The 16,242-nt window shown below is 32.8% G+C and overlaps 2 protein-coding genes across 3 annotated transcripts; one reads left to right on the forward strand and one right to left on the reverse strand.

The window, feature by feature from the left end:
- Positions 1 to 1,018: 1,018 nt before the first annotated feature.
- Positions 1,019 to 6,437, reverse strand: LOC130817963 (protein EMBRYO DEFECTIVE 1674-like). Of its 2 annotated transcripts, XM_057683954.1 has the most exons (5): positions 6,087 to 6,437; positions 5,852 to 5,937; positions 4,689 to 4,878; positions 2,495 to 2,815; positions 1,030 to 2,391 (listed from the first exon to the last, which is right to left on the reverse strand). In XM_057683954.1, exons 1-5 carry the CDS (start codon positions 6,180 to 6,182, stop codon positions 2,323 to 2,325), a joined length of 762 nt encoding a protein of 253 aa, XP_057539937.1. In that variant the 5' UTR covers positions 6,183 to 6,437; the 3' UTR covers positions 1,030 to 2,322. The 2 variants fall into 2 exon arrangements, with proteins under 2 accessions (XP_057539936.1, XP_057539937.1); XM_057683953.1 differs by having other exon boundaries at positions 1,019 to 2,815; positions 6,087 to 6,429.
- Positions 6,438 to 10,459: 4,022 nt separating this feature from the next.
- LOC130817983 (sodium/calcium exchanger NCL) lies at positions 10,460 to 15,257 on the forward strand. Its single transcript, XM_057683992.1, has 7 exons — positions 10,460 to 10,980; positions 12,014 to 12,199; positions 12,404 to 12,585; positions 13,091 to 13,236; positions 13,328 to 13,601; positions 13,697 to 13,999; positions 14,804 to 15,257. The coding sequence occupies exons 1-7, from the start codon at positions 10,584 to 10,586 to the stop codon at positions 15,050 to 15,052; spliced, it is 1,737 nt and encodes a 578-aa protein (XP_057539975.1). The 5' UTR covers positions 10,460 to 10,583; the 3' UTR covers positions 15,053 to 15,257.
- Positions 15,258 to 16,242: the final 985 nt, after the last annotated feature.

Here is a 16,242-nt window from a genome sequence, read left to right on the forward strand (position 1 = left end):
TATATGATTTCACTATTACTTTTTTCTTGTTTGGGAAAATTAGCTCATAATGACCTAATCTAAGACCATGATTATTGGACTTAATCTTATCTAAGTATATAATTTTTTAAAATTTAACTAGGCTTATTTGTGTTTGATTAAAATTATGTTTATTTATTCTTATTATCATATCTTTTTACCCTAATAACCTTATTTTTAATAAATACTCTCTTCGTTCTCTAATGTTCTTCCCATTTGAAATATTCCATCTTAAGGAGAGAGAAATTTAATTAATGTTTTTGAGACATATTTAGAAGGTATAAATATATCCATGTGAAATCTCATTAGATTTGTCTTAATGAATACTTTTTTATTATGTATTTTTTATAATTTTTTATTATGCATATTTAGAAATATTGAGGTTTAAAATTTGCTTTGAAAAATGTGTAAAAAATAAATATGAAGAACAAAAAAGAACGGAGGGAGTACTATTGTTATTAGATGAAATTTACCTAAGAGTCATTAAAAAAATTAAGGTAAAAAAATCAACATAAAGAAACCAATTAATATAAAAGGAATTGATAAGTTAAATAATAATAAAGACATTTCCAACATTAGTTTGATGAATAGACAAGGGGAAGGAGAAACAATGATGCAAAATATAGGAAAATCAATAATTGATTAAAGTAATTGTAATGAAAATATAGGCATATTTAGATAAAATAACTATAAAATTAGAATAACTTTAAGTAAAAGTAACTTAATTTTCCATGCAAATAGACAATATAATTTTAGTTAATTCTATTAATTCAATCAATATTATTCAATTGCTTTTTATAAGTAAAGATTTATTATTGTTCTCAAAACTCATTTTCTATTCTCTTATAATATTTCTTTTTTGAACAATAATATCATATCTCTATATCTCCTATTATTTTTGTTTCAACTTTAAAATTAGTGATCAATATGTTAAGTTTGGTTGAGAGTTGTAAAAGAAAAGAAAGATTAAAAAAAAAAAAAGTTAATAAAGAGATAAATTGAATTTATAAGTAAGATGAGGAAAAAGCACACAAACCGATATTCGAATATAAGTATATTATTGTTAATAAATTCATTAAGTCAAATAAAAATACAAAATATAACAAATGCATCAAGTACGATCCAAGTTATTCATCTTATATACTTCATTCGTTCTGAAATACTTGCTACATTATATTGTGGCTAATATGTAAGTAAAAATATAGTCAAGTGGGATCTTGTTGGAATCGTCTAATCGTATACTTTAATAATATTAACTTTTTATAATTTTTAGAAGTGCATAAGTCAACATATAAAATGAACAAAATAACACATTAGATTGCGTAAAAAGTCAAATGTAGCAAGTATAATAGAACGAAGGAAGTACGATGTATTTTGGGCATTTAATGTATTTGAAGTCTTTTCCAAGGTTGAGTTGTTGCAACTTTCTTGTCTTATTTAATAAGGAAATGGTCTGCTATTTTTCAACTTAATTTTATTCTCATTCTTAATCAGCAAAATATATTAAATATAATAATGATATAAATATATAATACATCAAGTTAGATTGCTAAATTTTCAATGGCTTACAAAACTATTTTATACTCATTTTTTTCCCTACTTTTGGTCATAGATTGATAGTTTTGGCCATAGAATGCTTGAGAGTACTACATTGACTTACGACTATACTAAACAAAGCCACTCATAATCGTAAGTAAGCATTTCCAGAAAGTCAATAAAAGACATTACATTTCAAATCAATGATAATACATCATTTTAAATTCCCTTTCAAGTCAACGAAATCAAATTAATTATACCAAAAACAAATTCTCAATAGTTACTTTCTTTAATTTCTTATTTTCTACTATTTAATTAACTTTTTAATTACAGGATTGGCTGAGGGAAAAATATTAAAAAAAAACTCGATTCTCTACTTAAATTAAACTCATCTAAGTTTGCAACTTGATTACTTTTTGTAAAATATTATCTAACTAGATCAAATCAACTATTTTCAAGCTAAATTTGATGTTTTATGTCTAGAGATAGGGATGGATTCTAGATCCTACAGGATCTATCTGACCAAACCCTTTTTTTAAGGCTTGAGTTTCATTTTTTGAAACTTCATGTGCTTGATTCAAATCAGGATCCCAAAAGAAAATGTGTTTAGGTCAAGGTTTGGATTTTCAACCTTGAGCTCGAAATACAAACCATAACCGAAAACCAGAGTTTCATGTCTACTTCTAAGAATATACAGAATTTCATAGTGTCGAGATGTCAAAATCTAGTAATTAGTACCTTAACTCACCCGAGATTTCTTGAGGCATACTATGAGTCTTCGTGTTCAAGTAAAACTTCGGTGATACATTCACATTTCCCCGCTTGAAAAGTAAAAACCTGCATACATTAATATCATCAAAAACATCAAGATTGACCATTTCACGCCATTCTTTCCTAGGGGAAGAGTCTCACAAAGCATTCCTTCTTTGCTTCTAGGTACCTTGGTATTCCGAGACTCGGAGGTTAAAACATCCGCATCAACTTGAGATCGAGTAGGTTTTGAGGGTTGAGCTTCATTTTCATCAATAAGACTCGACAATTCCATGAGATCGTCACAAACTTTGTTACAAAACAGCTCTCTTTCAGGGTTAGACAGCGACAAACTCAATTCGTGCAATTGAGCCCCATTGTAGGCGTCTAAATCAGCAGGCGGAAAGCACTTAGTTAAATCTGTGAGGTTAACTTGACTTGATTCTTCAGGGACAGATGTTGCATAATGCTCCCAGTTATAAGGAAAGCCGTAAATAAAATCCCTGCAAACCTGCTCAGAAGCCGTGTTGATCTAACAGATGTACATATGTTGCTAGGCATCACTATTACTCGCATTAGGGCAAGAAATGCAACTTTGATAGGCACGTTTTGTGACTCCCTCTGTCCTATATTATCAGGTGATTCATTAAGGGCTGCCCGGTGCACAGAGTGTCCTTGCAGGGTGAGGTTTGGGGAAGGGTCCCACCATAGGAGTGTATAGGAGGCAACCTTACCCTGCATTTCTGCAAGAGGCAGCTTCCGGGCCTCGAATCCGTCATTCCAAGTAATTATAATATCTGTCAGCTCACATGAAGAACAGGTGTAGTCAAACTGAACCAAAGAAGCTTGAAGCAAATGTCTATTACTACTAGAAAATTCAACAGTGAACAGAAGAATACCAATAGAGAGTACGAAGGCTAAAGTCTGAAACTATCTTAATTTGTCAGGGAAGGCTTGAAAAGGTTGGGGATGTTTGTGAAGGAAATATGGATGAAGTAGAAAGATTTTAGTATCAATGAATATAGCAAATGTACAAGCGAGGATAAATACACTATGTTGTATAAAAGAGTGTCCTTTGGAATCAATCACCTATATCGATCCCCAGCATCACATTTCTCGTTTTCGAACATGCCGAAGATAATTTAACCCTCCAGCCCCTACCCATTCACCCCAAAAAAATCATAATTCTACCTCCTCATAAGCTAGAGCTTAAACTTTCAAGCCAATAATTCAACCTTTCTAGGCCTTATATCCAGGTCTATACCATAATTTGAAATCATTTTAAGCCCAAAAGACACTTCAAGTTTGTAATTGGCAAACTCATACGCACAAATACATTCATATATCAATCTCCATAGGCCATTGTAGTAAACAAGAAGTTTTCAAGAAAGGGCATAGCTAATAACTTGGGGTTAATTAAAAGATCTTAAGGGAGCAAGGATTAACGGATTAGAAGAGAGTTTCATGTCTTGCTTAGTAAAATGTCATGGCGAAGAAAGATATTCAACTAACAAGTAAAGAAGAGTGAACTGCACTTAATAATACAACCATTCTTCTACATCTGCAGCCAAAGAGATCATGACTCCATATATAAATTCTTTGGGCAGATAAAATCTGAATGTCAATTCAGAATTAGATAGATCAACCTAAATCAACAAATTTACTCGATCAGCACAAAGAGAAAAAAAGAAACACTAATTTGGGTTTAAAAGCTGTAAGCATCTTCATTCTCATAACTTTTATGAAATCTTTGAAATGCAATTTTATTGATCTATAAACTCAACATCAGAGGGAAAATGTGGAACATTCCTTAGAAATTAGTTATACTAATCTAGTTATCTAAATAGAAGCCTGTTTTTCTCAATTACTTCCACACAAAGAAAGTCAATTAGATTAATTAGATTAATAGCATCTGACAGAAGACCAATTAGTTATTACGCTGTTAAGCCAAAGAACATTTGATGATGTAAGTTTGGCAAGCCATTTAAAAACACCAATAAGGCAACATTACCAACTACCAACGACCTAGGACATTTCCCCAATTATGCAGAGACTTCAGGGAAGCTAGTAAATTAGACACATATTCCCCAATTATGAAGAGATTTCAGTTTATTACTATGCAGAGACTTCATCACCAAGGACCTGGACCAAACACCAATAAGCAAACCATCAAGAACAGAAAAGAATTCAGGGAAGCCCGTAAATTAGATACGGAATTGTGAAGTAGTTTTGGTCATTACTAAACAACCAAGTGATAAAAATACTAGGTGCAGACTGCATAGTAACATAAGCTGAAGTCTCTGCATACATAAAATAAATAATTGAATATTAAACCAATCAGATGTAGCTACCTTTCTAGCTATGTAGCCCAAAGTTGCACATACCTCGGTGGAGTAGCCATTTTCTAGCGAGCGAGACTTGTTTATAAAGCCACATAGAGAAACTATAAAGCCATCAGAAGTCTCAAGTGTACTACAGCCATGTCTCTTCACAATTTTTGTTGAGTGGAATTCTCTAGATGCATACCTCCTTTTAGCAGGAGCAGAGTGAAACTTTCGTTGTGCATCGTTGCATCTAAAAGCATCAGACCATGAAATCAAATTGCAAGTATTTTTTTTTTCAAAATCGTACAGAAAACTAAGCATGACTAAGCTAGTAAAGCACCAAGAAAATTTAAACAGAAACAATTAATGCAAACAACATCAAATATTATCTCTTTCCAAACAAAGTAAAACAATGTTGAACAAAACCAACATCATCAAATGCTAATTTAGAAATTAGAAAGGGTGCCATGATAAGAATGGGTACATCAACTCATGAACAGATACAAGAACAACAACATTTGAGTACCCTAATGTCATTTAGTGGCTCCCACCTAGACAAGGTTGGAGGCTTGGTTGTATACTTGTATGCAAGTATGCAACCTTACCTTCTTAGTGAACAAAAAAGTCTTTGTTGATTGACCATTGTTAGCAACCATTATACGCAACTTAAATAAAAAGAAGTACATACAATGTCAATTTTAATATAGCCTATTATAATCTATAATTTTAATATAGCAGAGATAATCCATTTGTACATGAGTTTGCCCCGAGGTCAACCTAAAAGAATTGCAGGGGCTAATTGTTAAACCACAATAGTTTAATAAACCTCAAGCAAAGCCATATACAACAACAATATTCCTTTATTATCCAACACCACAAAATGACTCCCAAGTAAGTGGGGTTTGGAGAGTTGGATGTGCAACCTTACCTTGTTAGTAATAACAAAGAGATAGTATCTTATTGGGTTATTGCCCACCGTAAGCAAATATCATTGACAATTTCACATAATTTGATGTATCATTTAAACGTAGTCTTTTATAACCTGAAACCCAAGAACATGAATCTGAACCTACTCAAGATAAATATCCAATTCATAGAAACAAAGTATGGCCACAATCCGCAACAATTTAAACACATCAATATAAAACACACAACAATATTTTTTGAAAAATCGATGGATCAACAGAAAAATGAATTGCCACAAAACAAAAAAGTATCCTTACATTCTAGTTTTTTCTTCAGGGCGACCACAAACAGCTAAACCCTTGCCAACTCCTGGCTTAGAGAGCCACCATTCAACGAGACAAATCTGATGCGCCACCATTAATCATTAAACCAAATTAAAATCAAAACCTTTCAAAACATAAGAAAACTAGAAACAGCAAAATAAATAATTAAAAAAAAAAAACAGAAAAACAACAATTTGTTCATATAATTAGAGAATATAGGGTTACAAACCAGATTAGGACGATTGAAGGTTTTGTGCTTAGGTTTAGCAACAACTTCTCCAGCGATTTTGCGAATTAGAGGACTAAAAGGTGCTTGTTCCTCCATTAACACTGAAATTTGATTGAATATACTGAACTCCTTCAGCGAATCAGATTTCCATGTGAATTCGCTCACAATTAATATCAAATTTTAGATATAAGAGATGAATTTAGGTGGGAAAGAAATGGAATAGATGGAAAATCCAAAATTACTGCATTAAAATTCGAAAATTTGAAAGATATGTCTTCTTTTATCTTTAAGCTTGAGCTTACTTGAACTTTTTATTAACTTGTTTTTTTCTCGGTTATCTTTGATTTACAAGGGAAACATGATAAATTTGAAGAAAGTGGTATAATAAATAAATAAATAAAGAGAATGAACTATGTGATTAAAATGTATGGAATATGAATGATAAATTATTAGTTAAAATGTATGGATAAAATTAAAAGAAAGTGGCAGACTATTATTCAAAATTAAAAATAATGCAAATTATAAAACGGATTAAAATAGAAAATATTGCAAATTCAATTGAATGAGGAGTATAAGTTACCACTTTTAAATAATATTTACTCCTAATGCTTTATTAAATAATAAAGTTTAGAGAAAAAAATTGAGATTATAAATATTAAAAATATATAAAATAAAGTTAAAAAATATAAAGACTATAAATATTAAAAAAGGTAAATGAGATATAGGATCATAAATATTATAAAAAATGTTATTATTAAAATGAGTATTATCAAGACTAATTATATAAAAAAAATTGATATAAACAAAAAGTTTTGTAAAATAATAACAAATAAATCTGCTTAAAATGAAAAATAGAAATATCAAAAGAGTAGTTTTTTTTTAACTTAACTTTTTAATTATTTTTGGATATTTGAGTCAAAGTGAAAAAAATGGTTTCACTTTGTTATAATGGTCTTAAATTTTAATCGATATTGTGAATGATGTTGAGCTCAAAAACCTTTACTGGTTAGAATTTTTTATTTTAGTTTTAAAAAGTGTACCTCAAAGGTTTTAATAGTTTAAGCTTAGTGAAATGTGAAGGCTAATGCATTTTTGCACTTTTGCATCTAGCGCTTTTTTGTGATGATTGTTTTTTTTTACTCCCTCCAATTTATAGAATGTGTCTCATTTATTTTTGTTACTTTTAATTTGTATTTTATTCTTAATTTATAAATATAATAATTGTCGTTCTCGTTCCCTTAAATTAATGATTAGATATACGTGTTTATCATTATTAACTATCAAATTAATTAATTGGTTCATGTTTAACTCAACTATATATTATTTCTAAAATTACTTTCAACTCAATTATAATTTATATTTCTTAAATTATTCTCAAACTAAATTGTTTTACAGGATGGAGTTAGAATTACTCAATTTCCTGGTTTTGGGAGTTTTTTCCCTGTCTTTCTTGCATTATTATTTTTGCAGGTTATTAATTGGGTGGGGATCATGGAGTGAGGTTCACCTCGAAAATAAGTTTTTATTAGTAGTAATGTCTCAGTTAAAAATTCACTTTTAATTATAAGAACCGTTTTAGTAGTTAAATTATATAAAATTATTTTAGCCTTACATCTATTTCTTACCATAAATAGATGTCCGCGGTAACGCTCCCGTGATTAGGTTTTAGTTTATGTTTTTTCATAAAAGTAATTTTGAAAATTAGACCTAGTTCTGGGGTGTTACACTAATTATGGCTAATTCTGACCCGTGATATTACCCAATAAATTTTGATCGCGTTTCGAGTCAAAATCATGCCGAAAACAAAATCAACAAGTCTACCCATCACCTGTAATGTGTGTTTGACTTTTTATATACATATCCACTTATTACTAACCAAATATATATTTATATTCGTCGTTATTAGAAAGAATATGGTGTGAAATCTACATAATTTCTACCCATAAAACGAAGTCATAAAATCAACTCGTTTTTCTAACTAACCAAGTAACCAGTTGAAGATTATAAGTTATTACTTTAAAACTATAAAAAGTGATTGAACTAATTACTTTTAAAATTATATTTGGTTACTTTAAGGGGGTGTTTGGTTACCAAAATATGGAGGGTCAGAAACAGATTCATAATCCGTTTACCTTACCCTCTGTTTGTTATAAAGATCTGTCAATTGTTTCCGTTATCAACCATAAACAGTTCCCGTTATTTTGTTTCTCTTCATGTATCACTGGTAACAAATACCCTATGCTACTCTTTGTATTTCTTCCCTCAGTTATGATGTGTAAACTGAAAATTGATCTCTTTATCTTCTTCTCAAAGCTAGATCTGAAATTCATGGTCATACATTCTCTCTCCTCTCCCTTGATTCTCCGAACCCGATCTTCCAGATCTCTCCCTTTTACATATATCCTAATTTCTTCCTTTTCTTCTTAAATCTCTTCAATGGTTGAAAACTAAAGTACAATTCAGATTATTAGGCGTCTATGACACCACTATCAACGTCGTCATTGATGGTTAAGATATGAGCATTTTCATGAACAAGCAAGAAGCAAAAAAATTAATTTTAATGGATTTTTAGGGCATTTTTAGTACTTATAAATTTTCAGTGTGAAATTTGCAAATTGATTGACGCGGCAGTTTGTGCGACGGGACTATGGTTGTTGTGGTGGTGGTGATGATGATGGTAGTGTATGGATAGATGTTGGTTTGATTAATGTGAGTTGTGCAGCTATGGCAAGAGAAGAAGTAAATTGTTAAGTGTTTCCTTTTCATTTTTACACCAAACAACTAACAACAGTAACATTTACTATTACCCTTAGCTCTTGTCATTCGTTACCTTTCCATTTACTACTTTTATACCAAACACCCCCTAAGTTTGTAATTAACCATTTTAAAATTAAAGTTATAATTAGTCACTTTAAGATTATAATTAACCACTTTAATATTATAAATGAAAACTTTAAAATTATAATTAGGCACTTTAAAACTATAAATCACATTGGACCAACTCAATAGATATGATCTAAGTGCAAGACCGTGTCATTTCATAAATTAAGTCGCAATTCTCTAATGAGACGGTCTCATAGTGATATCATCTCTATGGGTTGCCCAATGTACACTTACACTTTTTTTTTATTTAACACTTACAATCTTGTAGTGATCACTTATAATTTTTAAAGTAATAACTTATAATCTTAAAATGAATAATTATAAATGATCACATGTAATAGTATTAAAAATACTTACATGTGAGGAATATGCCACGTCACTGAAATAGTGAGTTGTAGAATGTTTGATGGATAATACTCAAAAAATCATATAATTTTGGGGGGCGAATCTCATCAAGTGATAATGCAAGTCAACCCTCCTTATCCATGAATTTATAGGCCCCAGCCTACGGGTGCCTGTGGCCTGTGGGCGTGTCCACACAAGTAGGCCCACGGAGCGGTTACGTGATGAATTATCATTGCCTACTAAATAGTCTTAAAGTGATTATTTATAGTTTAAAACGATCACCTTTATAATTTCAAAGTGAATACTTACAATCTTAAAATCATGAAAGTCAACTAATTAAATAAACTTGTATATATCAAATCAGATTGCTTGTTAAGTCAATGTTAGTTATTGGTGAATCATCATAATTCGTGGCTAACCACTATTTTGTGATTGACAATTAGACATGAAGTAGTGACGTAAGTTTTGTTCGAGATTTTTCTATCTCAATTTATTTTACTTCAACATAAGGAACTCTTCATAACAGAACTTAAAAGTTGTGGGCTCCATTTCAAGAAATCTTAAAAAACATCTTTCATTTTCATCAACTATTTCCAACCTAATATTTATTTTTCGCTATCTTTTTCATTTTATCGCCATTTATATTTTAAAATAATTTAATAAAATGACGAAAATGCTCTTGGACTTAAAAATTTTAAAATTTCTAAAAAACACTTCAAACTCACTCAATAACACATTTATCACTTCAAAAAACACAAAATCTACACATAAAATTAATCGAAGCTAAAGTGCGAAGTTAAAGTGCGATTGAACCTAGGAGGAGTCGTTACAAAAACTCGAGGTAATTTTTATTTTAATGTAATTCAAAATAAAAAAAAAAATTACGAGTCGCACAAAAAGTGCGACTGAACCTAGGTGGAGTCGCACAAAAAAATAATAGTCATATGAGACCTTGTTAAAATCATCTAGTTACATACTTTCATAATATTAAATTTTTACAAATTCAATTAAGCATATTTTAAAAGACAAATAATCAAAATTATGCATTATTAGATAAAAAATAAAATATAGCAAATATAATAAACAAATACATACTATTGTACTAGTATATGTATCAAATACTAGTCTCTCAAATACCAGTAATAGTACTTTAATCGTTCCATATTCCCTGGCTAGATTTCATCCCATCACACTGCTATCTTGATTTATCCATCATTTCATTCTATACTAAAATATCTCTGTGAAATCCCAAAAATCCCACCAACCACCATGAAAATGAAGATCATCAACACTAGAAGGCGAACTAAAACCCCAACTCACTTCCTCATTTTCTCATTCCTCATTCTTCTGATCTCTGCTGTTTCTGCGACCCGCGATCTAGTCTCTCATGATGTGGGTTCGGGTTCACCATCTTTTCTTCGTCTTCCATCGATTCAATCACTGTTTTCTGCAGAAAATTGTGAACAGACTTATGGGTTTCTTCCATGTACTACAACTGTATTGGGGAATTCCTTCTTGATTATAGTTTATGGGTATTTGATGTATTTGGCTGCTACTTATTTATCCAATGGAAGTGAGCTTTTGTTGGAGATTTTGGGTCCTGGTATTGTCGGTGGTCTCTTCCTTCCCATTCTTGGTGCTCTTCCTGATGCCATGCTTATTATGGGTAAATTACTAAATCTTACATACTTCTGTTTTTATTTGTTGTTTTTCGATTTTGAGTTTTTGAATATGATTTTTGTTCGGCTACGTGATATGAAGAAAATTAATTGCTTACTTTATTATTGTGCTATTGCTCATGATTATAAATATATTTATTTATGGATTGGAACTTGATGTGTGTCTGTTTTTTAATTTAATGACTTGAATATAGATTGGTGTTCTGTAACAAAATTCGTTGGTTAATTGAATTTATGGTTTGCTCAAAATTTATCCAAGAATAGCCCAAAACCAACCTATGATTAGCTTTTCTCGATTTGAGATTCACGATTCGCGAAGCGCGAAGAAATTAGCGAATCATGCATTGAATTTTTTATTTATGAATAATTTTTGGTTGATGTGATGTGTGTAGCTTTTCATATATTTTAACTTCACATCAAGATTTGTCCAAAGTCACACAAATAAATTGACTTTTGTTCTGTGTAGTAATTTGGCCTTATTGAAGAATGGGCAATTTTTTCACAATCCTAGGGCCTAAACCAAGTACTTAAACTAAAAAGTAAGTAATGTGTACTTTTGTAAGTTGTAAATTAATGTTGGAGGTCCATTGATTTAGGTGGCCGTGGCAGGTCGGATACCTTGAATCAGTCCGATTTTTAATCTAAGATTGTGTTACTTGGGCTGTACTAATTATGGAATTTTGGAGGGTTCTTTTTGTTTTTCTCCCATTTAAAATTTTTTTAATAAGGGTTCAGCTACAATGACCTGATTGTTTAAAATTATAGATATCCAATCTTTATTGGGTGTATTTTTATTTGATTTCTGGCTGGATTATAGTCCTTGTGTATTTGATATATTGCTTAATGCTAGAGGTTAAATTCAAGCAAATTGTGTGTATAAAACTTGTATTAGCTTACATTTACAGATTTACTGATTGCTTATCAATTTTTGTTCTCCTTATCAATTATGGTTATGAATCACGGAGCTTTCTAGCATTCGTATGATTGTATCTTTTAACGTATTTTGTTCTTCTGGTGCAGTATCTGGCCTTTCCGGAAGTACTGCAGTTGCTCAGGAGCAGGTATCTGTTGGAATGGGATTGTTAGCTGGTTCGACCGTCATGCTTCTTACAGTAATATGGGGATCTTGTATTGTGATTGGAAAGTGTGATCTTCAAAATTCACGCGCTATGGACGAAACTGACACAAGAGGATTTTCTTTACTAGGTAGGTACGGATTGCCTTTTTTTGGTGATTCAAGCTCCTTTGGTTCTTAGTTCTTACTGCCATATGCTTGTTTCAATTCGATGACATGTTTGGTGAATGACCGACTTGACCTTCATCTGATGTGATACAACATTTTTCGATTTTCCCTTACACAACTATAGTTTGAAGAGCACTTACACATTGGCATTTTCGCTTCTTCCTCAGGTTCTGGTGTTTCTACTGATATATGGACGAGCTATGCAGCAAGGATCATGGCTATATCTGTGCTACCGTTTCTTGTTGTGCAATTGCCCCAAGCTCTTAATTCGAGTTCAGGGAGACACTTGGCTGTGTTGATTGCCCTTATAGTATCTCTTCTTATGCTGATTAGCTATTGCGTTTATCAGGTAATTATGCAAGGATAGATCACTTCGTGTTAAAAAACATGATAGTATACAGTAATTGAAGTGCATATACTCGATGCTATGTGTTATTCTAGCTTCTTTCATTTGGGCATGGGTCAAGGCTTAATAAATGTTATTAGAATTTGCGAAGACATGGGTATGTGCATCTTCTATTCAAGAGAGTCCATTTGCTAAGAACTCCACAGTTACGCGTGCTTGGTGGGGAGCAATCTTAGGATGAGTGACCTCCTGGGAAGTTTTCCTAGGTGCGCACGAATAAGGCTAAAGTGCGCTGAAAAGACTTGTGTTGGTCGTGGGGCCAATCTAAAGTCTCTATAGATAGTCATCGGCGGTCCGAGGGGCCGAGGTGTTACAACCCATGTTCGGAATTTCAATAATTTTCTCATTAAATGACATCATAAGGTCAATATTTATGGCGAGCAGCTTATTTTCAAGTCAAATTTGAAATAAGGATCTGAATCCACTTTCAATTATTTTGTTGAGGCAGGTTTTTCAACCTTGGATACAAGAGAGGAAGCTGGATTATGTGAAGCATAAGCGTGTAATGACAGGATTTCTTAAACTTTTGAAAATGCGTGCTCTTGGAAAACTTTGCAATCATGATGGTAGTCCTAACACAGACGTATTATTAAAGTTAGTTTTTCTGCTACTATCATTTACTTCGTATGAACGACATGAAAGAAAGTTAAGAGTACTTACTTTTGTTATTTATCTGATGTTAAAGGGTTTTTGAAGCAATTGACCAGGACAATGATGGTTATCTCTCGAAAGGGGAGCTTGGAGCTTTCCTTGTCGGGATGCATTTAGAAGGAGTCAGCATGGGCTTAGATGACATTGTGCAGAAACTAATGAATGAATTAGACACAGAGCATCAAGATCAGCGAATTGATCCAGATGAGTTCATTCGGGGAATCTCAAAGTTGCTTGATATTGTGAAAGGCGACAAAGTTTCACATCATACGGCTGACACTCTAAAACATATAGAGAAATACAACGAGGTGGGATGGTTAGCATTAGCAAGAGTTAAGTTCACCGTTTGGTGTTTGTGGGTTATTAGTTCTGGAGGCTATAAAGTGCTTATTTATATGTGCAGGAAGCAGAAGCCGAACATTTTCTGTTGGGTGATTTCAGTGAAGAGCAGGGAGAAGAAATTGAAAATCCAAAGGCTACCACCATCAAGGCAATTCTGTTCCTTGTGCTTGGAACTATTATAGCTGCTGTCTTTGCTGATCCATTAGTTGACGCTGTGGATAATTTTTCTAATGCTACAAGCATTCCTTCCTTCTTCATCTCGTTTATTGCTTTACCCTTGGCGACAAATTCCAGTGAAGCTGTGTCGGCTATCATTTTTGCCTCCAGGAAGAAGAAGAGATCTGCATCGCTCACATTTTCTGAGGTTGATTTTTTTCTCCTTTTTTTCGCAGATAATAAGCATAGTAGAGTAAAGTAGTGATTATGGAAATTGATAAACATATCAGGGGAGATGGGGGCGTACATTGAAAATCTGATGGGGGCATAATGCAATGGTTGCATCGTATTGCATCGGCCACGTTGTATAGGTTTTAAAAAAACCGAATCGATAATTCCTGCGTCGTAGAAGTGTTACTATAAACCATGTTGGGTCATTTTGAGGCAAATCTAATGCTTTTGGCCCTTAGTTGGTTTTATGATAACCGCATTAATCATGTTACCACATCATAATGTCGTTACCGCGACCATGACCGTTACCACGTATTTACACTACGTTCCGGGGTACTCTAAACTGGATTTTTGTTGGTGTAGAACTGTAGACCAGTGCATTTGATAATTAGCTAACCTAGAGAGCACCACACGGAGAAGTTTAGGGGAACTGACAAGAATTCTTGGACTAGAGGCTAGTGATAGCCGTTGATTGGAATGTGGGAGGCTCGGGCTATGCTGTTGAGCTCCCACTCAATATACAACCATTATGATTTACTAGTGTGTAACATTATTGCTTTTAGTGTTGTCGCCTTATCAGTGATAGGTTTCAAATCAATTGATATCACAGTGAGTTTTAGACAATTTGGTACGAGTAATCGTGTCTAGAATAATTATCGTATTTTGTTAATAAATTTACCACTAAAACCCGGAGTTGTTTGAACTATAAAATACACTGTTACATTACCACAGTGATTGACAGGGAAAACACTGAATTTGTCTTTTTTTTGTTTTTTTACAGTTATATGGAGCGGTGACCATGAACAACGTACTCTGTCTCTCGGTATTTTTGGCTTTAGTTTATTTGAGAGGATTGACTTGGAACTTCTCCTCCGAAGTGCTCGTTATTTTCCTCGTTTGCGTCATAATGGGTGCTCTTGGCAGCTTCCGTACTACATTCCCTCTCTGGACATGTTTTGTGGCTTTCCTTCTCTACCCGTTATCTCTGGTGCTCGTTTATGTCCTTGACTACATCTTCGGTTGGTCATAGATCTTTTCATTTCATTGATCAATGATCCTAAAAAACTAAATAGAAGAGTTTTTGTTTTTCTTTGTGATACACAAACGATCTCCATATTGTAAGTGTTTCGTCTATTACTTCTAATCTCTCCCTCTCCCCCAACCCCTTCCTTCATATTGAGTGCATAAAATTTCTCTTTGATCGTTAATGTGACTAGACTTGAGTATATTTCTTTTATGCACACGCTCAAGTTTCTACGCCTTACATGTTTTTGTTTCATGATCTACTATTCTGTTTACCGATTACGAAAGACGATAGAATTTTACTGCTAGATTCGTTATATCAATAAGTGAATATTTGGTGTAACATAGTCCCAAGGAGCAGGTTACATTACAGTGCTATTTGTTGGTAATTACACCATAGCGGCTTAAGGCTTTGAAGTAACAATGTGTAACTAGTATGAAAAAATATTGTCAAAATGAGCCCTCGTTCTCTAACACTTATACTTTTGGTACGGTTTTTCCTCCGAAGGGTATGTGATTGTGAATTATAGTGGGTCCGGATGTTGTTCGACGAAGTGACCGCTCTTCCGATGGTATCTGAAAAGCACTTTCTTGAAACTGCTCAAGAATTATCAAACAGAAATTGGTTAGTATTCAAATATGCTTGTCTAAGTTTTTGGTTAGTTTTTGAAGTGAAATGGCCTTCTATATTCAAAGAAGACCGATATTTTTCTTTTTACTATCTCGGGATTTTGGTAGATAGAGTCAACATTCTATTACCCGAATGTCATTAAGTAGCTTCCACCTAAATTAGGCGGAATTTAAGGGGTTGGTTGTACGCAAGTAAGCTACTTTACCCTTGTTAGTGATAACAAAGAGGTTGTTTCAGATCTGGGTAGAAAGAGTAACATCAATTTATGAAGAGAAAGTTGCCTCCCACGCTACATTGATAATGGAGAATATGAACACTAAAGTCCTCCCTGTGAAGGGAGTACGGGTATAGATTGTCCATCATCTTCCCTCACCCAGACCCTGCTTTCAAGTGGGATATTGAGTATGATAATGATGATGAACAATGATTTAGTACAGAACGATAGAATAATCGGAGAGCAATGTCTTTGTAGATGAATTACCTTTATCAAGTTTTTTCGTATCTTGTTCTCGGCCCTATACTCCTTAACTTGCCCTTCGAGATATACGATATAAGCCTATTCGCAC

Source organism: Amaranthus tricolor, chromosome 7, assembly GCF_026212465.1.
Source record: "Amaranthus tricolor cultivar Red isolate AtriRed21 chromosome 7, ASM2621246v1, whole genome shotgun sequence".
NCBI classification, from domain to species: Eukaryota; Viridiplantae; Streptophyta; class Magnoliopsida; order Caryophyllales; family Amaranthaceae; genus Amaranthus; species Amaranthus tricolor.

Coding starts and splice junctions, on each gene's coding strand:
- LOC130817983 (XM_057683992.1), top strand. CDS start 10,584: ATGAAAATGAAGATCATCAACACTAGAAGGCGAACTAAAACCCCAACT. Junction 12,200..12,403: donor AAGAGGATTTTCTTTACTAG/GTAGGTACGGAT, acceptor CTTCTTCCTCAG/GTTCTGGTGTTTCTACTGAT. Junction 13,602..13,696: donor ATATAGAGAAATACAACGAG/GTGGGATGGTTA, acceptor TTATATGTGCAG/GAAGCAGAAGCCGAACATTT.
- LOC130817963 (XM_057683953.1), bottom strand. CDS start 6,182: ATGGAGGAACAAGCACCTTTTAGTCCTCTAATTCGCAAAATCGCTGGA. Junction 5,938..6,086: donor CCTTCAATCGTCCTAATCTG/GTTTGTAACCCT, acceptor GTGGCGCATCAG/ATTTGTCTCGTTGAATGGTG. Junction 2,816..4,688: donor AAAATGGCTACTCCACCGAG/GTATGTGCAACT, acceptor GCTTCTGAGCAG/GTTTGCAGGGATTTTATTTA.